This window comes from Pelecanus crispus, chromosome 5, assembly GCF_030463565.1.
Source record: "Pelecanus crispus isolate bPelCri1 chromosome 5, bPelCri1.pri, whole genome shotgun sequence".
NCBI classification, from domain to species: Eukaryota; Metazoa; Chordata; class Aves; order Pelecaniformes; family Pelecanidae; genus Pelecanus; species Pelecanus crispus.
The window spans coordinates 52,025,117-52,043,389 of record NC_134647.1 but is presented as its reverse complement, the minus strand read 5'-3'; the positions used below and the strand labels follow the sequence as shown (position 1 = coordinate 52,043,389).

General features: G+C 49.9%; 1 protein-coding gene across 2 annotated transcripts in view; it reads left to right on the top strand.

Annotated features, from left to right (window-relative positions):
• Positions 1–14,403: 14,403 nt before the first annotated feature.
• The window catches only part of TNR (tenascin R), a 29,028-nt gene continuing 25,158 nt past the window's right edge, over positions 14,404–18,273 (top strand). For both annotated transcript variants that reach the window (XM_009491443.2, XM_009491442.2), the window contains exons 1-2: positions 14,404–14,899; positions 17,656–18,132. In XM_009491443.2, coding sequence (XP_009489718.2) covers positions 14,404–14,899; positions 17,656–18,132 — 973 coding nt within the window. The remainder of the gene's footprint in view (positions 14,900–17,655; positions 18,133–18,273) is intronic.

Below are 18,273 nucleotides of genomic sequence, written 5' to 3'. Positions count from 1 at the left end.
AAGGCTGTTCCCAGGTGGGATCCTGCCTTGCCATTTAAGGTGAACAGAGTTTCTTCCACTGTTTCCCACTCATTTTCCCACGCAGAGCTTCTTGCACAAATCTCCCAGAGGCTTCAAGCCCAGAGTCTTTCTCCTGCTGCAATACTTCGAACTTCAGCAGAACCACAGAGGTCCAACCAGTCCTACCATGATGCATCTCAAGCCTTCCTAGCTGGTGGCCTCACCAGCAGTTTTCCAGGGATGCCCGTCTTCCAGACCCAGCAAAACAGCCCCATCCTCTGCAGTGCCATCCTCTGCCATGCTCAGCAGTCACAGCTCGGCATTACAGGTAGCAGAGGCACCACAGTGCCTAATGCTTCTGATTTTGAAGGGAAAATTGCACTTGTATAGCCCTCGTTGCATAGCCTGTTACAGGCTGGTGGTGGGTAGGAGAAGGCAGGGAGTGACCAGGTGCAGCCATATACCAAGACATCTCTCTGAACACTGCCCTATTTGCTCTATTTAAGGTATGTGAGAAGCAGTCCATGTCCATCTCAATTAGCAGGTTGAGTTTGCCTCATTTGAGAAGGCTGTCCTACTCTCAGAAGGCTTCAAGGGCCTGTAGTTAATTTTGGCTTAGAAATTATAAAAGTCTCGGAAACAGAAGGTGCTGAGCCAGCCTTCGGGGACACTGGGAACCATGGGATTCAACCCAAAGATGAATTTTGCCCTGTTCATGAAAGGGGTTATATTACATCACTGTCTGTCACAGGACTGAAAGGGTCTCTATCCTGAGTCTTACACCTCCATGCAACTCTTCAGCATAAAAAAATAACCTTAAAATTGATTTTAAGTGCTCATTTGTGAACTGTCTAACCCCAACACTTACAATACTAGTGGGAGAACTAAAGTGAGCAAAACCAAGCTCCAGCTTAAAAAACATCACAAAGCTGTGGGCTTGCTTCCAAGCTCTTGTGCCCTGCACCAGCTCCAGGCTCAATGAAATTATGTTATGCATTTATATCCACTCCTTAATGAAGTACTTACCTATTATAGGGCAATAAAAACCCATCCTGACTCAGATCTTCAGCTGGTGCAAGCCCACATTGACTACAGCTATTTTCCCTTTCCAAAGATCTTGTTTTTCCCTGCAGTAAAAGCTCTGAGGCTATTTCCAGTTCTTCCACAGGGATGTAAAATGGAGACATATGGATTTTCCCACTCACCTTCATTAATATGGTAGCCCAGGTCTTCCTCCAAAGTCCAACAGAAGCAAATCTATTTTTAACCAAATCTTCCAACAGAAACATTCAAAGCCTATCATAAAAAATATTAAAGAGCATTATCTCTGGCATGCCTTGATTAAAGCCATTTTATATACCTCCAGCGGCACTGGGGGATCTGTGCAGGTGCCCAGCCAGCTCCTCAGACCCAGAAATCTGGGTGATGGGTTGGGTTGCCACACCATGATGGCTGTTAGGGTCAAAGGGATGGCAAACTGGGGAGGTGAGGTGATGTGACCGCCTGGCTTCATGCTGTTGTAACAGTACCATGGGATTGCAAAGGGAAATCATTGCTCCCAGTGCTGTGCAGGGATAAACCAGGGGGTGATATAGCTGGTCATCTCCAAGGTCCCATCTTTCCTGGGGAATCCCACCTGTGGGCAATGCCACGTGCTCCTTGGAAAGCATGCTCAAAGCCAAAAAAGCCATTTCAGAGGAGGACCCCCCGCCCTTACCAGGGGAGGGAGGAGTGAGGTGGTCCTGGGGTGGGGAAGCTGCATCTCCAGCACTGGGCTGGACTGGGGCTGGTGGGCAGGTCAGGGTGCAGCATGCTGGTGTCAGGGCAGCCAGTGCCCACCTGCTCACCTAGGGCTATATGTCTCCTCTTGGCCATAAGTCCGTGGCACGCATTAACCTCAGGAGTTTTCCTACATGCTGTGCACCCAGCGCATCTCTTTCCTCCTGCAGTGCCTGGAAACGCCACCTCCTCTCCATACACACACACAGAGCTCATCAGTAGTAAGAAAAGCCCCAGATTAACCTATCTGACACAACAGAGCATGTCACTATGCCTGCCCTTCCTTCCTCACCACGTGAGCGAGCGCCAGTCATCCCATTCACCGCCTGGAAGGAGGAATACATCCAGGATGTGTCAAACCCAGCCCGGCTGCCTGGGTCGGAAAAAAGCGGTTATTACTGCAAACTCTATATACATTATTTATCAAATGAAGTCTCTGCAGCAGGACTACAATTCATTTCTCTGCTCTGGCTTCCTCGCACTCTCTTTGGCTGTCTGTTTGATGGGAGATCATAGAAAACATTTGCAGGCTCCTTGCAGTCGCTGCCACAAGGCTGTCCCCTCCCAAGGAGGCCCTGCAGGTCCCCAAAATTGACCTGGGACAAGCTTTGCCCAAGCAAAACCACCCTCTAGCAACAGCCAGCTCCACCGTGGCAGCTTTGCTCCAGACCCAAATCTATTGCACAAGTATCCGCTGCTGCTCTGAATATACAGGGGAAATTACAATGGGAAGGCAAATAGAAAATATCAGCTGTTGGAGGGCTCAAACAGTGCGATCCCTGCTGCTACCTGCCAGGTTGCATATGTGTGTAAATCAGCCATAACACACAGTTTAGTCTGAGCAATATATTAAAAAGGGAGAAAAATCTGAATTTTTCCAGTACAGGGTTTATAAAGCAGGTGGGGAAAAGCCACAGCATGCACGACCTCACAATCACATCAGCTCCGCTTCATCTCTGTGGTGTAAAAATACACATGCAGGAGGAAAACGAATGCAGAACCACATCAGATGAGCATTTCTGTTCCATTCCCCCAGCTTCAAGTCAGGGTATAAATGACAAAGCAAAGTGAAAAGCAAGATTAAAAAAATGTGCTCATTTGACTTCAGCAGGTGGTTTTGCTTCTAAGGCTTCAAGACTGAAGCAAACCAAGTTCCTGGGTGCCCCCGCTCAAGTTTCCCAAGGGAAAATGCCACAATTCCCTAATTATAGTAAAAAAACCCTGTGATAATAGCAGGGATTTTCCTCTCCTTGTCCACAGCACTGTTATCCATTTCACGGTCATGCTGGCAGCATGCAGTGATTATATGGGGCAATGGAGGTCACGGCGCATCCCATTTCTTCAACGTGACTTTGCACTTTGTCACACGCTCCTTCATCTTCTTCAGGTTGTACTCTCCATCCGTGCTGGGGGTAATGGGTGGTGACATTTTGGTGACAGAGCATCCCAAACTGGGTTGTTTGTATTAGTGTCAGCTAAGCCCTGAGGAGGTCTGGGTTGACTCGTAGACTCCAATGCAACATGACAGCCAAGCATCAGCTACACAAGCACAAGGACTTGCTGCTGGCACCCGAGCTGTGTGCTGGGAGCAACCGGGTAAAAAAACACCTTGTGCCCATGGCTGAGAGTGATCTGAATCCCACCCATTACAGGCTGTGGGTTTGCAGTGTAATTTAGGTGGAATGAATTAGCCATGGAAGCTCTCATGCTTGGTTTTGTCCATACTGGAGGATGAGTGAGTACCCCACCAGTTGATCCTGCCTTACCCTGATGTCTGCAAGTCTCTGCCCATGCATAGGTGGACAGAAAAGAGGAGTGCCGTCGAGGGGGGAGTGGGAAAGGATGGCAAAGCTATGGCTGTTGGAGGGGGAGAAGGGAGGTTTGACAGTCCCAGGTAGCAGCACCTCTTCAGTGCTGTGTGTGCGAGGTCCACATCATACCCGCATTCAGCTGGGTTCTACGTTACCCTCCAAAATTAATTACTAGTGCCCCTGCTGAAGATAAAAATGAAATCATATTTATTTTTGTGCTTACATTCCAGTTGCCATGTAATTAAGTGCTCCCACGTAATTAAAGAGGATTTACAGGGTGTTTACGCCCTGCGATGCTCCGTAATTATGGTTAATTCCCCCTTTACGGCTTCTGAGCACCTCCGGCGGAGATCCAGGAGCTGGCAGGGCAGGTAGAGTGGACATTGTGGGGCTCAGAAATGGGGCACACAGCTTTAGCACTGAAGGGTAGCACCTCAGAAAGGCCTGGCCCCATCCCAAAATCTTTCTTTAGAAATTGAATGTCTCCCCAGGCATGGGTCAGGAGCATCATTATAGGCAAGCGGCAACTCAGGGGAGAGCAGCAGGAGCCATCCCAGCCTCTGCCCCCAGGGTCTCCCTGGTAAAACTGCTTTAATGCCTGGAGACATTGCATAAGGATGAAATAAACCTTTCTGCAACATACGGGTTAGCTCAGTTGGTTAGAACACGGTGCTAATAACGCCAAGTTCACAGGTTCAATCCCTGCTTACTGCAGGGGGGGTTGGGCTCGATGATCTCTCAAGGTCCCTTCCAACCCAAAGCATTCTATGATTCTATGATTCTATACAGGCCCATCGAGGGGGGATTTATTTCATAACTGAGAGTGAATAAATATATGGTGTGAAGCACTGGACGTGATGACTTTTCATGGGCAGGCAGTCCCAAGGGATGGGGTTGTCCAAGCAGCAAGGCAGCCAAGGCCATTTCCAACAGACATCAAATATTAGTGCTTGGAGGGACAGGCTACTAAATATTCACCTGCCACAACTCAAATCACACATCCAGGCTCATAAGTAGGGATGGAAGAGCTCAGTCTTAGCAGCCAGTGACTCCTATTAGGAGCTGGGAGTTCAGGCTCTGCAGGACCAAGTTGTCACATACGGACCCAGAAGGGAGCAGGTCGCCCTTCTGTAGGACACTGGACACCATGGGTCTTTATATTGTTGTTAGAGGCCAGAGGGAAGTGTCTAACCATGAGACGAGACGTGCTGCACCACAGGCTCACAGCCTGCACCTGCGTCTTAGCACCGCCCTTGGAGCCCTAAGCGCAAAGAGGTATAGGCAGTGGCCGGGCCACTGCCCAAGTCCACTGCTAATGGCTTTCGTTACAAAGTTAGGCGTCCACCTTGGCTTTCATTGCAAAATTAGGTGCCCACCTTTGGAAGCTGGTCACATGAGTGAATTTAGCACCAAGCAAGCATTTTTTGCGGCGTATGGTTCAGTAACAGTGGCTTGGACGGGGGAGCTGATAATGTACCTGCTGCTGCCTGTAAATATATATAAATGAAGACAGTCAATGCCATAATTTGCTCAGTAAAATGCTGGAATAGGCTCATATTAGAGCCAGCACCCTTGCAAAAATGAGACTCACCCCAGTGACTCCCCAGGTTTCACGGAGGAGCAGGCAGGAGGCAGCAGTCGAATGGGACAATGTGAAGTCAAACCCACAGGATCTGGGCTTTACCTGTTAATGGGAAAATGAAAGGAGATTCCCCCTGAAACCTTTGTGCTAAGCCACTGCCTGCTTTCCTGTGGGAGCTTTTAGAGGCTATTGATATATGCCGTGGCAATTCAATAAAAGAATACGTAATGAAAGAAAGATATAACGTAGGCTGCAATTACCGAGGAGCGCATGAATTATTAAGCCAGCAGAATTTACAGTCAGTTGGGGGAACTATAGATTTCTTCCTCCACATATAGTTAGGGAACACTGGTATAAGCATCAAAGTATTTCATCCTTAAATATGTAATTACTCTGTGGGGCAAAAATCATTCCCTCTCCAAGGGCTGCTTGGTGGCAGTGTGAAATGACTCGGTTTGGTTTCTCCGGCACGGTGGAGGTATTGGTGTTGGTCCTCAGCTCTGGCCCCATGAGTCTGTAAGGTCTGGCCTTCAACTAACCGACCTCAGGCTGAAGTCCAGCATTATGGGGGATGTGATGCTTTGCTCCTCTAAGTTTTACATCTCCTCTAATTCTCCCAAAAGCCCGCAGCAGGCTGGATTTAGAGGGGAGACAAGGATTGTAATTAGGCTGAGGATGCAGAAAGAGTTGATCAGGGACAGGACTATGTTTGCTTGCACATAGCAAGGGCCTTCAGTCTGCCATGAAGCCCAGGGAACTAATGAAATGAAAATCTTTTTAAGCAGATAAATTGCACATCATTAGGTTAGTAGTAACTGGGAGCCAGTGCTCTTCTCCCCGCTCCCCCTGCCCTGGAAAACTGCAGGAGGGAATTGGGTCTGCAGGACACGCTGCATCTCTGCATCCACTCAAGAGGGTCCTACTGGTGCAAATCACCCTTGCAATGCCAAATTTGCAGCAGTTTCCAGCTGCTGAGGAGCTGACCCAGTTATTTCCACTAATTCTCAGTTAGTGGCTGATGCAACGCAAGTGCTTCCTGGTGAGATGGGCAAATCACCAGAGTTTCTCAATGGATCAAGAAGCAAAGCAAAAGAAAGGCGTGCACCTTCCATGCACATGTCCTCACCTGCCATGGCTGGAGGACTGTGGCACCCAGCAGCAATTTCAATGTAGAGCCAATAACAATGCTGATGCACAAGAGTGATGGGTTGCTCTAAACCAGTGAGTGCTGCAGCCTCTCTTGGGAGGTCTAGAAAAAAAACAGGGTTGAACTTCAGAGCTTTCAGTCCACCTTGTTTTCCCAGATGTGTGGTCACCCTGGGATGGAAAGCGCATGGCTGGGAAGCCAACCAGGGACACCACAGAGCCAAATTTCCTTCCCTATGAGCCGAGTGAGCAGGAGGAAAGCTTGCAGGGGTTGCATCTCACCGTACCATGGAGCAGGCACCATCTGCATTGAGCACTTGGGTATCTCCAGGGTGGCTTTGGGAACCTTGAAAACCATCCAGGAGGAGCGGGGAGGGGCGTTGGCTTATGGGAAACTTCCAACACACTTTTCAACATAAAAGCCCAAATAATATGCTCAGAGGCTTCCCACCTGTTTCATGCACCACCGTGCGCCAGGCTTGCTCCCATCATTAGCAGCAGCCAGGAGCAAATCCATTGCAGTGGTCCGGCTCCTGCCAGCTGAGCTCCGGCAGGGAACACATCACAGCTCCAATCAGCCAGCCGCGACATGGCTCAGGGGACTGCTGGGTGTTAGCTAATATCTGCCTGCTCCTGCCATGCCGAGGAAGCAGGCAGCAAACGCCATTTCTTGATGGTTTTCTGGTTGGCATAAGGAAGCGTCCTGGTCCAAACTCCAAATAAATCTGATTCTTCCAGTTTGCCATCTGCACCAAAAAGCAGGGCTTGTGGTTTATCTGGTGTTCAGGAAAAGAAAACATGATAAATGCATATAAATATGTATATATACACATGGATATCTATGTGCTCTGGGTAGATCAAAACATTTCTCACCCAAAACAAAAATATCACTTCATTTTTACATCTTTAAAAACATTTTAATACGCAATATCTGGCTGGAGAAAGAAATGCTTTAATTTTTCAAGCATCTTTCCAGGCAGCGTCAGGGGTATTTTTTAACCAAAGCAATTCACCAAAACTGGCACAAAAATAAAAATGTTGTTGGACCATCCAAATATTAAATTATCTCCAACAAAATGCTGGAGATAAAACTGCTGGCAAAATCCCTGTTGTGCGGGTCTGATGTCCCTGTGCCTGTCCCACGGCAGCCCCTGGGGCACAGTTTGCATTTGCTATGTTGATATTGCTAAGCAATAAAAAAGGGGGTGCAGATGCTGCTGGGGTACATGGCACTGCATTTCTGGGTGATGCTGCCTCCCCAAAAACTGCTGCCACACCATTAATGACTTTCCCAGCACAGCTGCTCCAAGCATCACCGCATGCAGGTTCCCTTCTGCATTCCCAGCACCATTTGCTTGCACAAATACAACCCATCAGCAAAATGTAAAAATAGCCAAAAATATATAATTAGGGTGGATGCACTGTGGATTTAATAGGGGTTTTCTATTTCTTCCTTCACTGGTCCATAAGACACAAGCCCTGAATGGAGAGAGGACGTTCGGGAGGGAAAGAGAGCACTTTGCTGCGGTATATGTTTGGCAAAAGCCCTCAAATATTTTTCTCAGTTTTATATTGTGTAGTTTTTTTATTGAGCATCACACAGAAATTGCAGCAGATTGATTCTTTCACAGCTCCCCAAAGTTGAAATGCTTTGGAGCTGAGAGCTCAGTGCCTGCCAAACTTTATAATTAACTTTAATAACTCTTTAATTTGAACTTTAATTCAAATACCCATGTTTCTGGGGGACTGTAGGAGTTAAAGAAAAAAAAAAAAAACAGCAAAGCAAACTAAGGGAAACCAGCTCTGGTAAAATAAAGCAGCAGCCTCAAGCTTGTGTTGTGCCAGATGCAACTGGCGATCAACTGTTCTGTCCTGGGTGCAAGCAGATGGAGAGGCATTGCCCCAGCCTGGTGGAAAGCGAAGGAGAAGACATCACTGTCAGATGCCAGGAAAGTGCTGGGCTCAAAGCTGCCTTCACTGCTCTGGCCAAGAGGTTTTCCAAGGCCACCTCCAGGGATGAGGGGACCAAAGCCACCAGGAACAGCACCAGCTTGGACTTTTATCTGAACTTAGTGACAATGAAGAAGAAATTAAAAAAAAGACTAAAAAGCACCCCAGAGAAATTTGCCCTAATGCAACTCATTTTATGCATTAAATGGTCACAGAAATTTGCTTCTTTTTCCCTGTACAGGGGAAGGAACAAATATATAGTCCTGGATCTGTTTGCTCCATCCATGATTTCTAATCATTTAGTCACTACCTATGGGCAGCATTAGCTGGGCTGGGAAGCACCAGGAGGGCAGGAGGATGAGGAACCTGAAGCAGGAACATTAGTGCAACTTCTCCTCCCCAGCTGACAAACCTCGAGCTGTCAGACTGTGCAGGCAGCTCTGGAGCACTGCCAGCCAAATCCCCGTGTTAACCCACCCTGGCTGAGCTCAGAGTGATGGGGTCCTTCAGGAAAAAGCAAATCATTGACAAGAGGAGCAGGAGAGACAAAGCAGGACCAGATAGGGAAGGAAGACAACAGACCTTGAATGTTTCCGGGATGGGGCCTTCACCACCTCTCTGGGCGACCTGTTCCAGTGCTTCACCACCCTCATTGTAAAAAATTTCTTTCTTATGTCTAGTCTAAATCTATTCTTCTTTAGTTTAAATCCACTATTCCTTGGCCTGTCACAACAGACCTTGCTAAAAAGATTGCCCCCATCCATCCTATAGTCCCCCTTTAAGTACTGAAAGGCCGCAATAAGGTCTCCCCGCAGCCTTCTCTTCTCCAGGCTGAACAACCCCAACTCCCTCAGCCTGGCCTCATAGGAGAGGTGCTCCAGCTCTCGGATCATTTTTGTGCCCCTCTTCTGGACCTGCTCCAACAGCTCCATGTCCTTCTTGTGCTGAGGGCCCCAGAGCTGGACGCAGGACTCCAGGTGGGGTCTCACCAGAGCAGAGCAGAGGGGCAGAATCCCCTCCCTCGACCTGCTGGCCACGCTTCTTTTGATGCAGCCCAGGATACGGTTGGCTTTCTGGGCTGCAAGCGCACATTGTTGCCTCATGTCCAGCTTTTCATCCACCAGTACCCCCAAGTCCTTCTCCGCAGGGCTGCTCTCAATCCCTTCTTCCCCCAGCCTGTATTGATATTGGGGTTTGCCCTGTCCCAGGTGCAGGACCTTGCACTTGGCCTTGTTGAACCTCATGAGGTTCACACAGGCCCACCTCTCCAGTTTGTCCAGGTCCCTGTGGATGACATCTCGTCCTTCTGGTGTGTCAACTGCACCACTCAGCTTGGTGTCATCTGCAAACTTGCTGAGGGTGCACTCGATCCCGCTGTCTGTGTCATTGATGATGTTAAACAGCACTGGTCCCAGTACGGACTCCTGAGGGACTCCACTTGTACCGGTCTCCATGTGGACATTGAGCCATTGACCACAACCCTCTGGATGTGGCCATCCAGCCAATTCCTTATCCACCAAACAGTCCACCCATCAAACCCATATCTCCCCAATGTAGAGAGAAGGATGTTGTGGGGGACTGTGTCGAAGGCTTTACAGAAGTCCAAATAGATGCCATCCATTGTTTTTCCCTTATCCACTGATGCAGTCACTCCTTCAGAGAAAGCCACTAGGTTGGTCAGGCAGGACTTGCCCTTGGTCAATCCGTGCTGGCTGTCTCGAACCACCCCTCTGTCTTCCATGTGCTTGAGCATAGCTTCTAGGAGGATCTGTTCCATGATCTTCCCAGGCACAGAGGTGAGGCTGACAGGTCAGTAGTTCCCAGGGTCCTCCTTTCTACCCTTTTTAAAAATGGGCACAATGTTTCCCTTCTTCCAGTCCCCAGGGACTTCACCTGACTGCCATGACTTTTCAAATATCATGGAGAGTGGCTTGGCAACTCCATCAGCCAATTCCCTCAGGACTCTGCGGTGCATCTCGTCAGGTCCCATAGACTTGTGTACATTGAGGTTCTTCAGGTGGTCTCGAACCTGATCTTCCCTTACAGTGGGAGGGGATTTACCCCCCTGCTCCCCTTCTTTTGGTCCATCGACTTGGGAGGGGTGAGGAGAGAGGTTGTCAGTGAAGACTGAGGCAAAGAAGTTGTTGAGTACCTCAGCCTTCTCCTTGTCTGTTGATACAAGGTCGCCATTCTTGTTCATCGGGGGGTACGCTTTCTTTAACCTCCCTTTTCTGGTTGACATACCTGTAGAAGCCCTTCTTGTTATTCTTTACATCCCTTGCCAAATTCAGTCCCAGCCACGCCTTGGCCTTCCTGACCCCCTCCCTGACCCTGGGAATGCATCCACAAATTTGGCAAGGCTTCAGAGCTGTCAGCCCAAACCTCCAGAAAGAAGTCGGGGATTAATAGGGATTTATGGCTCAAATGGTCTGCTGTGGGTTGGAGGACACCAAGGAGCATCCTCCTGCTCTGCAGAAACCTGTGGATTCAGTCTGGTTTGAGCCAGGGACAGCCTAAACCAGGGTGACTTTTCAGTCTTTCACAGCAAAGAGGTGGCATTAAGCCTGACCCAGCACCCAATCAAGGCAGGAATACCTTTTCTTCTTCTTTTTCCTTCCATGATCCTGTTTATAATAATAATAAAAAAGAGAAAGCTCCCCTAGCATCATGCCATGGGGATGCCACCACCCCTGCAGCATCACCCCTTGCCCAAGGTGACTGCATTGAGCAGGGCTGGAGGGGGATGCCATGACTTGCCACTCAGAAATGAGAGCTGGGCAGCATCTCACCAGCATCCGCTGTGATGAATATACCGATAAAGAGATTCAAATCAATGAGCCTGGCAGTTTCTACCAGCAAATGAATGGCTTTCAGTCTATGGGTTAGAGCATCATTAACTACCCAACCTGCTCTCTGTCATTAGTGAGCAATCTCCGCCGTGCATCTGCTCACCCCGTTTTATCCACCAACCCATGTCCTGCTCCCTCATCCCTGCATCCACCTGGAGCCCTTCTCCCCGCATCCTTCATAAACAGGCTCTGGCGTCTCTGTTGAGTCAGGCTGGATCTGAAGAGCGGGGAGGGGGAGGATTTCATTTCCCTATGTCTGAGCTGCTCCTGTAATCCTGCAAGGAGGCTTGCTTTGAAGCTCTGGCCCGGCTCGGCGCAGCTGGCTCACAGCCACAATTACTTCCACTCTGAGCACACACAAAAAAGCCAACTGAGAGGCCAAGGAGCAGGTAGTTAGCCTCGAATGCTGACAAGTCAAAGGCAGCCAGCACTAATTAGTCCCTGTGCCTCCCCCCATCACAGCTGCCCCATTATGCAGGGACAAGAAGTCTCTTTGTGGGTCAGCCAGGGCCACCCAGGAGCCGCTGGAGAGCCCAGAAGGCAGAGGAGGATTTGGGGTGGTCAAGGTATGAGAGTGCAGCCCCAAATTGCCACTTATGGAGCATGGATCCCATCCCTCTTGCTCCCTCCTGTTGTCATCTCCAGTGCCCTCCTTCTTTCTATCTTCTGCAAGCATTGGCCAGAGCCACCGCAGGAGCCAAGGGGAAGGAGGAGACCACCCCACTGAGGAGTTATTTCCATTTTTCTTGCTTTTCCTAAAACCAGGGGAAAAAAGAGAGCCTACCAAAGGAGTCCCAGGTGCCTGCTCATGAGAAGCAGGCATTAAGCAGGGAGCCAAGAAGCAAAGTGCAGCAGAAACATTGTGGTAATATGGGATAATAACCCTGCAAATGCTGCAAGGCGGCTGAATAGTGATATTTTCTGGAGTAGTGTGGTACTGTGGGAGAGAAACCAGTAAACAAATATTTTCATTCAGCAGCAGGGGAAGAGGGGAGGCACGGCTGTTCCCCAGGGAGCTGGAGAGGAGCGCCAGTGCAGGAAAGTCATTAGAAATAAGGGAAGGCAATTGCTCAAGATTATGGCACTGGCAGATACTGATACAAAGTAAGACTCGGCGAGTGGCCCTGAGCACGGCTCAGCTGTGGATTGCAGATGAGCACTGGGCTGCTATCCTCTCCCACCCTCCAAAAACCAAACCTCTGGGGTATCACACCCACCCTGCCAGGCCAGCTCCCATGGCTTGGAGAAGACCCCACATGGGTAGGTTGGAAGCATCCACCAAAAGCCATCAGGACATCTTCCCCACTGCCCTGCACCTCGTGCTTGCCACAGACAGCCTGCCCTAATACAGACCAGCTGTGAAACCCCAAGTCCAGACCCTACGGGGTCTGCACTAAATGCAGCTTGGGAGATTTGGCTTTAAGCAGCTTGCTGGAACCACTCAACTCATCACCACTCCTTCTCACCTCCATTTCCCACTTGTAGGAACTGGTATGAGTGTTCAGTTAGGGTCACACCCAGTTGATGGGCATCTCCTCTTGCCACCAAATGTCCCAGAAGAAGGAGCACATGGCAATGTGGAAAAAAAAAAAAAAAAAAAAGCTGGCAGATGTGGTAATTTGCACTTCTCCACACAGTGGCCCTTGAAGGCAGGTCCCATCTAAACAGGTCACCCACCACTCGGGGGTTTTAAGTCCTTCTTAACCCATATGGTCCCATGTGCTTATTCATAGTTTTCAAACTTGTATGAACGACTAAGCCCTTTTAGAGTCTGAATACAGAGTTATTAATGTACTAAATGGTACTAAATACAGAGTTATTAAAGTTAATTATGAATTAAGGCTGGACACTGCAAGAGCCCTGTCCTGGCTTTGAATAATACCTAAAACCCACAACTTCTTGGAGCTTTGGTAAAGTTTCTGGTAATGCAGCAAGGAGGTCTTCAGCTCTTTGCATCTTTTTTACCAGCATCGTAAAGAGCCTGTTGACCAGATTTAATGTGCCTGCTGCATCTTTTGCACTACTGGCACAGGAGGAACCACAAATCACATTGCCAGCGTTCATCAATGCAAGCCCTACAAACCCAACACAGGTAGGGAGCCGCAAACATGGCAATTTACATTTCCCTCCTAAAACGCTACGAGAAATCCAATTGAGCATTTGCAGCTATTAGCTGGAAATTTTTAAGTAGCTGTCCCAACACCAAAGCAGTGCCAGGGCTCAGATGAGAGCCTCTAACCACAGCACAACGTGCCCTCCAAGCAGCCATGCTCCAGCAATCCCTCTTGGACTGCAGGTAAACTACCACCTGCAAAGAAAATACAAGTTGAACAGTATCTTTGGGTGCAATGACATTGCAGACACAGCCTCATCTGCCCATTAGCATTATCCTCTGATGGACTAGGCAGTGATTCCTCATGGCAAACCAGTTGGCATTAAGTATTGGTCAGCACACAATAGTCCTGACAAGAGTAATGGGGGTGAATCCATCCCCAGCACAACTGGGCTGGCACCAGTGATTTCAGGCTGGAGATAAATGTGGTCCTCGGAAGCTGGACTACCATCCAGGGGCTTGCAATCAATACCGGAACAAGAAGTTGTGTTGTTCCAAATCAAGGCGAGGTTAACCCATAATCCAGAGTGCGGGCAGGGGGTGAAGCCACTTTAACGGGAGGGGTTTGTCTGCTCAGAGTGTCAACCTGAATAAGCTGGAGCCTGCATGGAGTAATTTAACGGTGTTTAACATCAAGGCTGCGATTCCTATAGCTACTGGAGGAAGCTTAGCAACCCCCGGTGCAGCTTCTGGGGCACAGGAGACAACCAAAGGAGAGCACAGGGCTGCGTCACCATCACCCATGTGTTAACCCTCTGGACCCTACATGCCATGCTGATGTGGCACTGAAAGTAGATCCCATACAGGGTGTTTCTCCTGAAAACATATGTATTTGGTGCTTTGTTAGTACCAGATTAACTGTTTCCTTTAAAAAAAAAAAAAAAGCAACAAGAATCTGCCTGTCACTGTTCAAGGGCTATGGCAGGGTCTCCCCACCAGCCATGGGCTCCGCTTGGGGCTGATTTAGTCTCCACCAAAGCCAGCAGGACTGTGCATGGGTGAAGTCAGCCCCACATCTCTCTGGATGACTTTGCCCAGAAGAACTTGCCTCTCTAAGCTAAGCACAGTTTCAGGGCTAACACCAACCATGCTCTTTTTCTTCTGTGTCCCCAGGTCCTCCCCACGCTTGGCTGACCAAGGCTGGCTTAGAAGGCTCTTCCCTCTCCCAAGAAAATGGGGACTGACAATGAAAACCCAGTCCTGAGGAACATACTCATCAGCTTCAACTTGATTCTGCTGGGTGCTGTCCTCAAGCCTTTCGAGTGCCGGCTGGAGGTGACAACAGAACCAGCCAAGAGGCCGGCAGTGGATGAGGAGGGTGGCCTTGCCAACTGCAGCCCACCCATCAAAGAGCAGCCCATGGTCTTCCACCACATCTACAACATCAACATCCCCCTGGACAGCTGCTGCTCGTCCATGTTCAAGTCTTCAGCCGAGGAGGTGAGTTCAGAAGACGACCGGCTGGCAGAGTACACGGAGCAGACCTCTGACAGTGAGAGCCAGGTCACCTTCACCCACAGGATAAACTTGCCCAAGCAGGCCTGCAAGTGCTCCACCTCCCTCCCATCCCTGCAGGAGCTGCTGAGCAGGATTGAGATGCTGGAGAGGGAGGTCTCCATGCTCCGGGACCAATGCAACTCCAATTGCTGCCAAGAAAATGCAGCCACAGGTAGTAATGCCATCCTGTTAGCTCTTGCTGGGGACTGAGGGCTCGAGCAAAAGGCAGGACAAATAAATACAAAGGCGGTGTTGCCATTCAGAGTGGTGATGGAGGAAAACCTATGTTCACCCATGGTGTGGTTGTGGCTTTAGGGAAAAGCCAACCTTAGGTCCTCCAAGGCAGGAAAATCCCTGGGAGAGATTTGGTCACTTGAGCCCCCATGCCCTGCTTGCTGCAGAAACCCTGTAATGGCCAGAGCTAAAGCCCTGTTACAGATAAAATTACCGCTGGTAAGGGTGAGCAGGGTGAGCTCTCAGTCCTGCAGTCCTTGTAACACTGTTAGAAATCTGCCACTGCATGTGGCACAGGGAGGAGAGACATAGCTGCTGCTCTCCAAAGCTGTCCCTGGGCTGGAGGCAGCACCACGGGAGCTGGCAATAAACCCCTTCATCTTCTTTGTAGGAGGAGTGAATGTGTATGAAAAGCTGAATTAAAAAAAAAATAATAAAAAATACGGGGAATAACTTCTGCCATGAAAGATGCAAACAAAACCTATAACAAAGGCACAAAACCATCAACAGGATACTTCAACTGAATAACAATATGTGCATTTTTGTGAAGCTCTCCAAGAACCCTCATTAGGGTTACCCCATCAAAGATGGCCCCTCGTTTCACTGTGGCCATTCCTCAGAGCCAGGGAAGCAACATGCAGTTGAAATGAGATGGATTAAGAAAGGTTTGGGCTAGAGGCTGCATTTCGACAGTGCGGGAGCTAGAACACTGATGGTTTTCCTTACATCTCAGGGAGATCGGTAAGAGGGGCTGTCCCAGAGGGCATCCGTCCCTTGTGCAGCCCAGCCCTGCTCAGGGCTCCGAAGCACCAGGGCTCCTCATGGGAAAAAGCCACCAAGCGCGGAGAGCCACACAGGGCGCCTTTCCAGGGGAAAACTGCTTTTTGGGCCACGAACAATAACAGGGAGGAAGAAAAATTAAAAGCAACCCTTTCCCCCCAATGCCCACTGCCTTTTTTTTAAGTTTTTCCACTATTAGTGTGATTTTTCTGGTGGTACCCCATCTCCTCTATGTTGAGGACACATTAAAATGAAATGGGAGCAACCCACACTCAAGTCAACAGAGTTGGACCAAGGGTATGTGGGCTGGGGAGGGAGAAACTTGGATAGCACATGCAGCAGGGTGGCTCGGGCTGACATCTCCCGTGCAGCCAGTGGAAGTCAGCGTATTTCCAGCCACAGGCTCAGCCTGCATCCCCTCTTGATGCAATAGTCATCAGCTGCATTAAAAAAAGATGAAATGGAAAACACCCACATGTGCCACCAGTGTGTGCAAAGCAAGGATTAAAATCATGTAGGAAAAGCAATGGGAAAAACCTGTTTTAAAGGAATTAATTTGAAACGCTGATGGGCTTATTTGGGTTACTTGCAACATACGCAGACAGTCCCATTAAACATTCATCGCTTGGTGGAGTCTCCACTCCGATTGCAGATGCACTGAGCTAAAACTGGAGTAATTTCATTTATTTTTATGGGAGTTGCTTTCAATTCACTGCACCACAGAGGAGATTAGGATCCCTACGCCACCGCTCGAGGTATTTCCCCAAGGAAAGCTGGTCTCTTCCAGCACACTTACAAGCATCCTCCTTCCTCTTTTTGATAACTTAACTAGAGGCTGAGTTCTGAAGAGAACCTGATTGCCATTCCCACTATTCACAGTTTAGATGGGAAGCATCCTGCAAAGTAACCCAAATGGGTCTATCTGGTACAGCATGTAACTGAACCCCTTTTACATGAGTGTATGCTGCACCCGCCATAGGAAGAGCTCCTCAGGTAGCTCAGCTAGGATGGAAAACTTAATTGGGGGACAAAAAGTCCTGTGGTTTGGGGTCTCCATCGTGCAAAGGTTCCCCAAGGGTTGGAGGAAGCAGGGAAAACATTTCTGTTCTTCCTCAGTTCATAATCCTAAGCTGGAGCTGTGGGTCCATGTTGAGGGGTAAAAGAGGGGAGCGTTGGTGATGTCAGAGTGACTGGTGCCTTCATCCTTGTGCATCCCTCCTTGCCCCAAAGCGTCCTGTGCAAGGCTGCCAGGTAAAGGAACATTAAAGGTGGTGGCCGCAGTGGCCGTATGCTTTCTCTGCTCTCCCACAACTCCAGCACACCCAAACCCATCCTAGTTTGTGCAAAGCCAACAGCTCTGTCTTAATCAGGCTCACCCGGACAGGTATGAAGATGATTGTCTTTGAGTACATGTCTGTTCCTTGTAGGAGAGCGAGTGAGCAGACTGGGATCTCTCACCTGTAAAATAGAACAGTGGGTGGAGAGGAGGCAACAGGAGTCATGGCTGGTGCAGAGGGCTTGGCCAGGGAAGGCTTTTTCCCACTAAGAGGTCTAGGGAGGTTCCCATCAACTGAGCACTGAGCTGAGGAAAAACCAAAGGGAACACTTGCACCCTAACAAGGCTGATGGCACCCATAGCCATGGAGGCTAGCACTCCTGAGGGGACAGACAAACTCCTGGGGAGTCATCCAAGCCCTACCATGAGCCCATATCACCAATTCTTCCCCTGCCAGACCTAAAGCCACCAGCTCCCCAGAGCTGGGCATGCTCAACCAGGGGGAGAACCACCGTCTACTTGCCCCACATCCTGCCCCCCTTCTGCACAGCCCATCGATGGGCTGACCCATGGCCAACACTGTCCTTTTTCCACCTCCCACCCTCTGGGCCCTGACCCTTGGTCCCACATCCTTGCAGGGCAGCTGGATTACACCCCACAGTGCAGCGGCCACGGGAACTTCAGCCTGGAGTCGTGCAGCTGTGTGTGCATGGAGGGCTGGGCTGGCAGCAACTGCTCCGAGCCCCGCTGCCCCCGGGGCTGCTCCAGCCGTGGCGTCTGCCTGGAGGGCCAGTGCATCTGTGACAACGACTACGGGGGTGAGGACTGCTCCCAGCTCCGCTGCCCCGCTGGCTGCGGCTCCCATGGGCTCTGTGTGGATGGCGAGTGCATCTGCGAGGAGGGTTTCACCGGGGAGGATTGCTCCCAGCTGCGGTGCCCCCGCGACTGCTCGGGGAAGGGCCACTGCGCCAACGGCACGTGCATCTGCCAGGAGGGCTACGCCGGGGAGGACTGCGGGTGGCTACACTGCCCCAATGCCTGCAGCGGCCGTGGGGTCTGCCAGGATGGTCTCTGCGTCTGTGAGGAAGGCTACGAAGGGCAGGACTGCTCAGCAGGTAGCGGGGGGCATACATGGGGAGAGACAGACCCTAATGTATGACTTAAGGGCTTCAAGGTCCCCAGAGCGCTGTAGGAGCACCACAAAGCCTGGGAGAAACCCATACTTGGCAGAGCATGTCACATAGGACCTGCTCAGG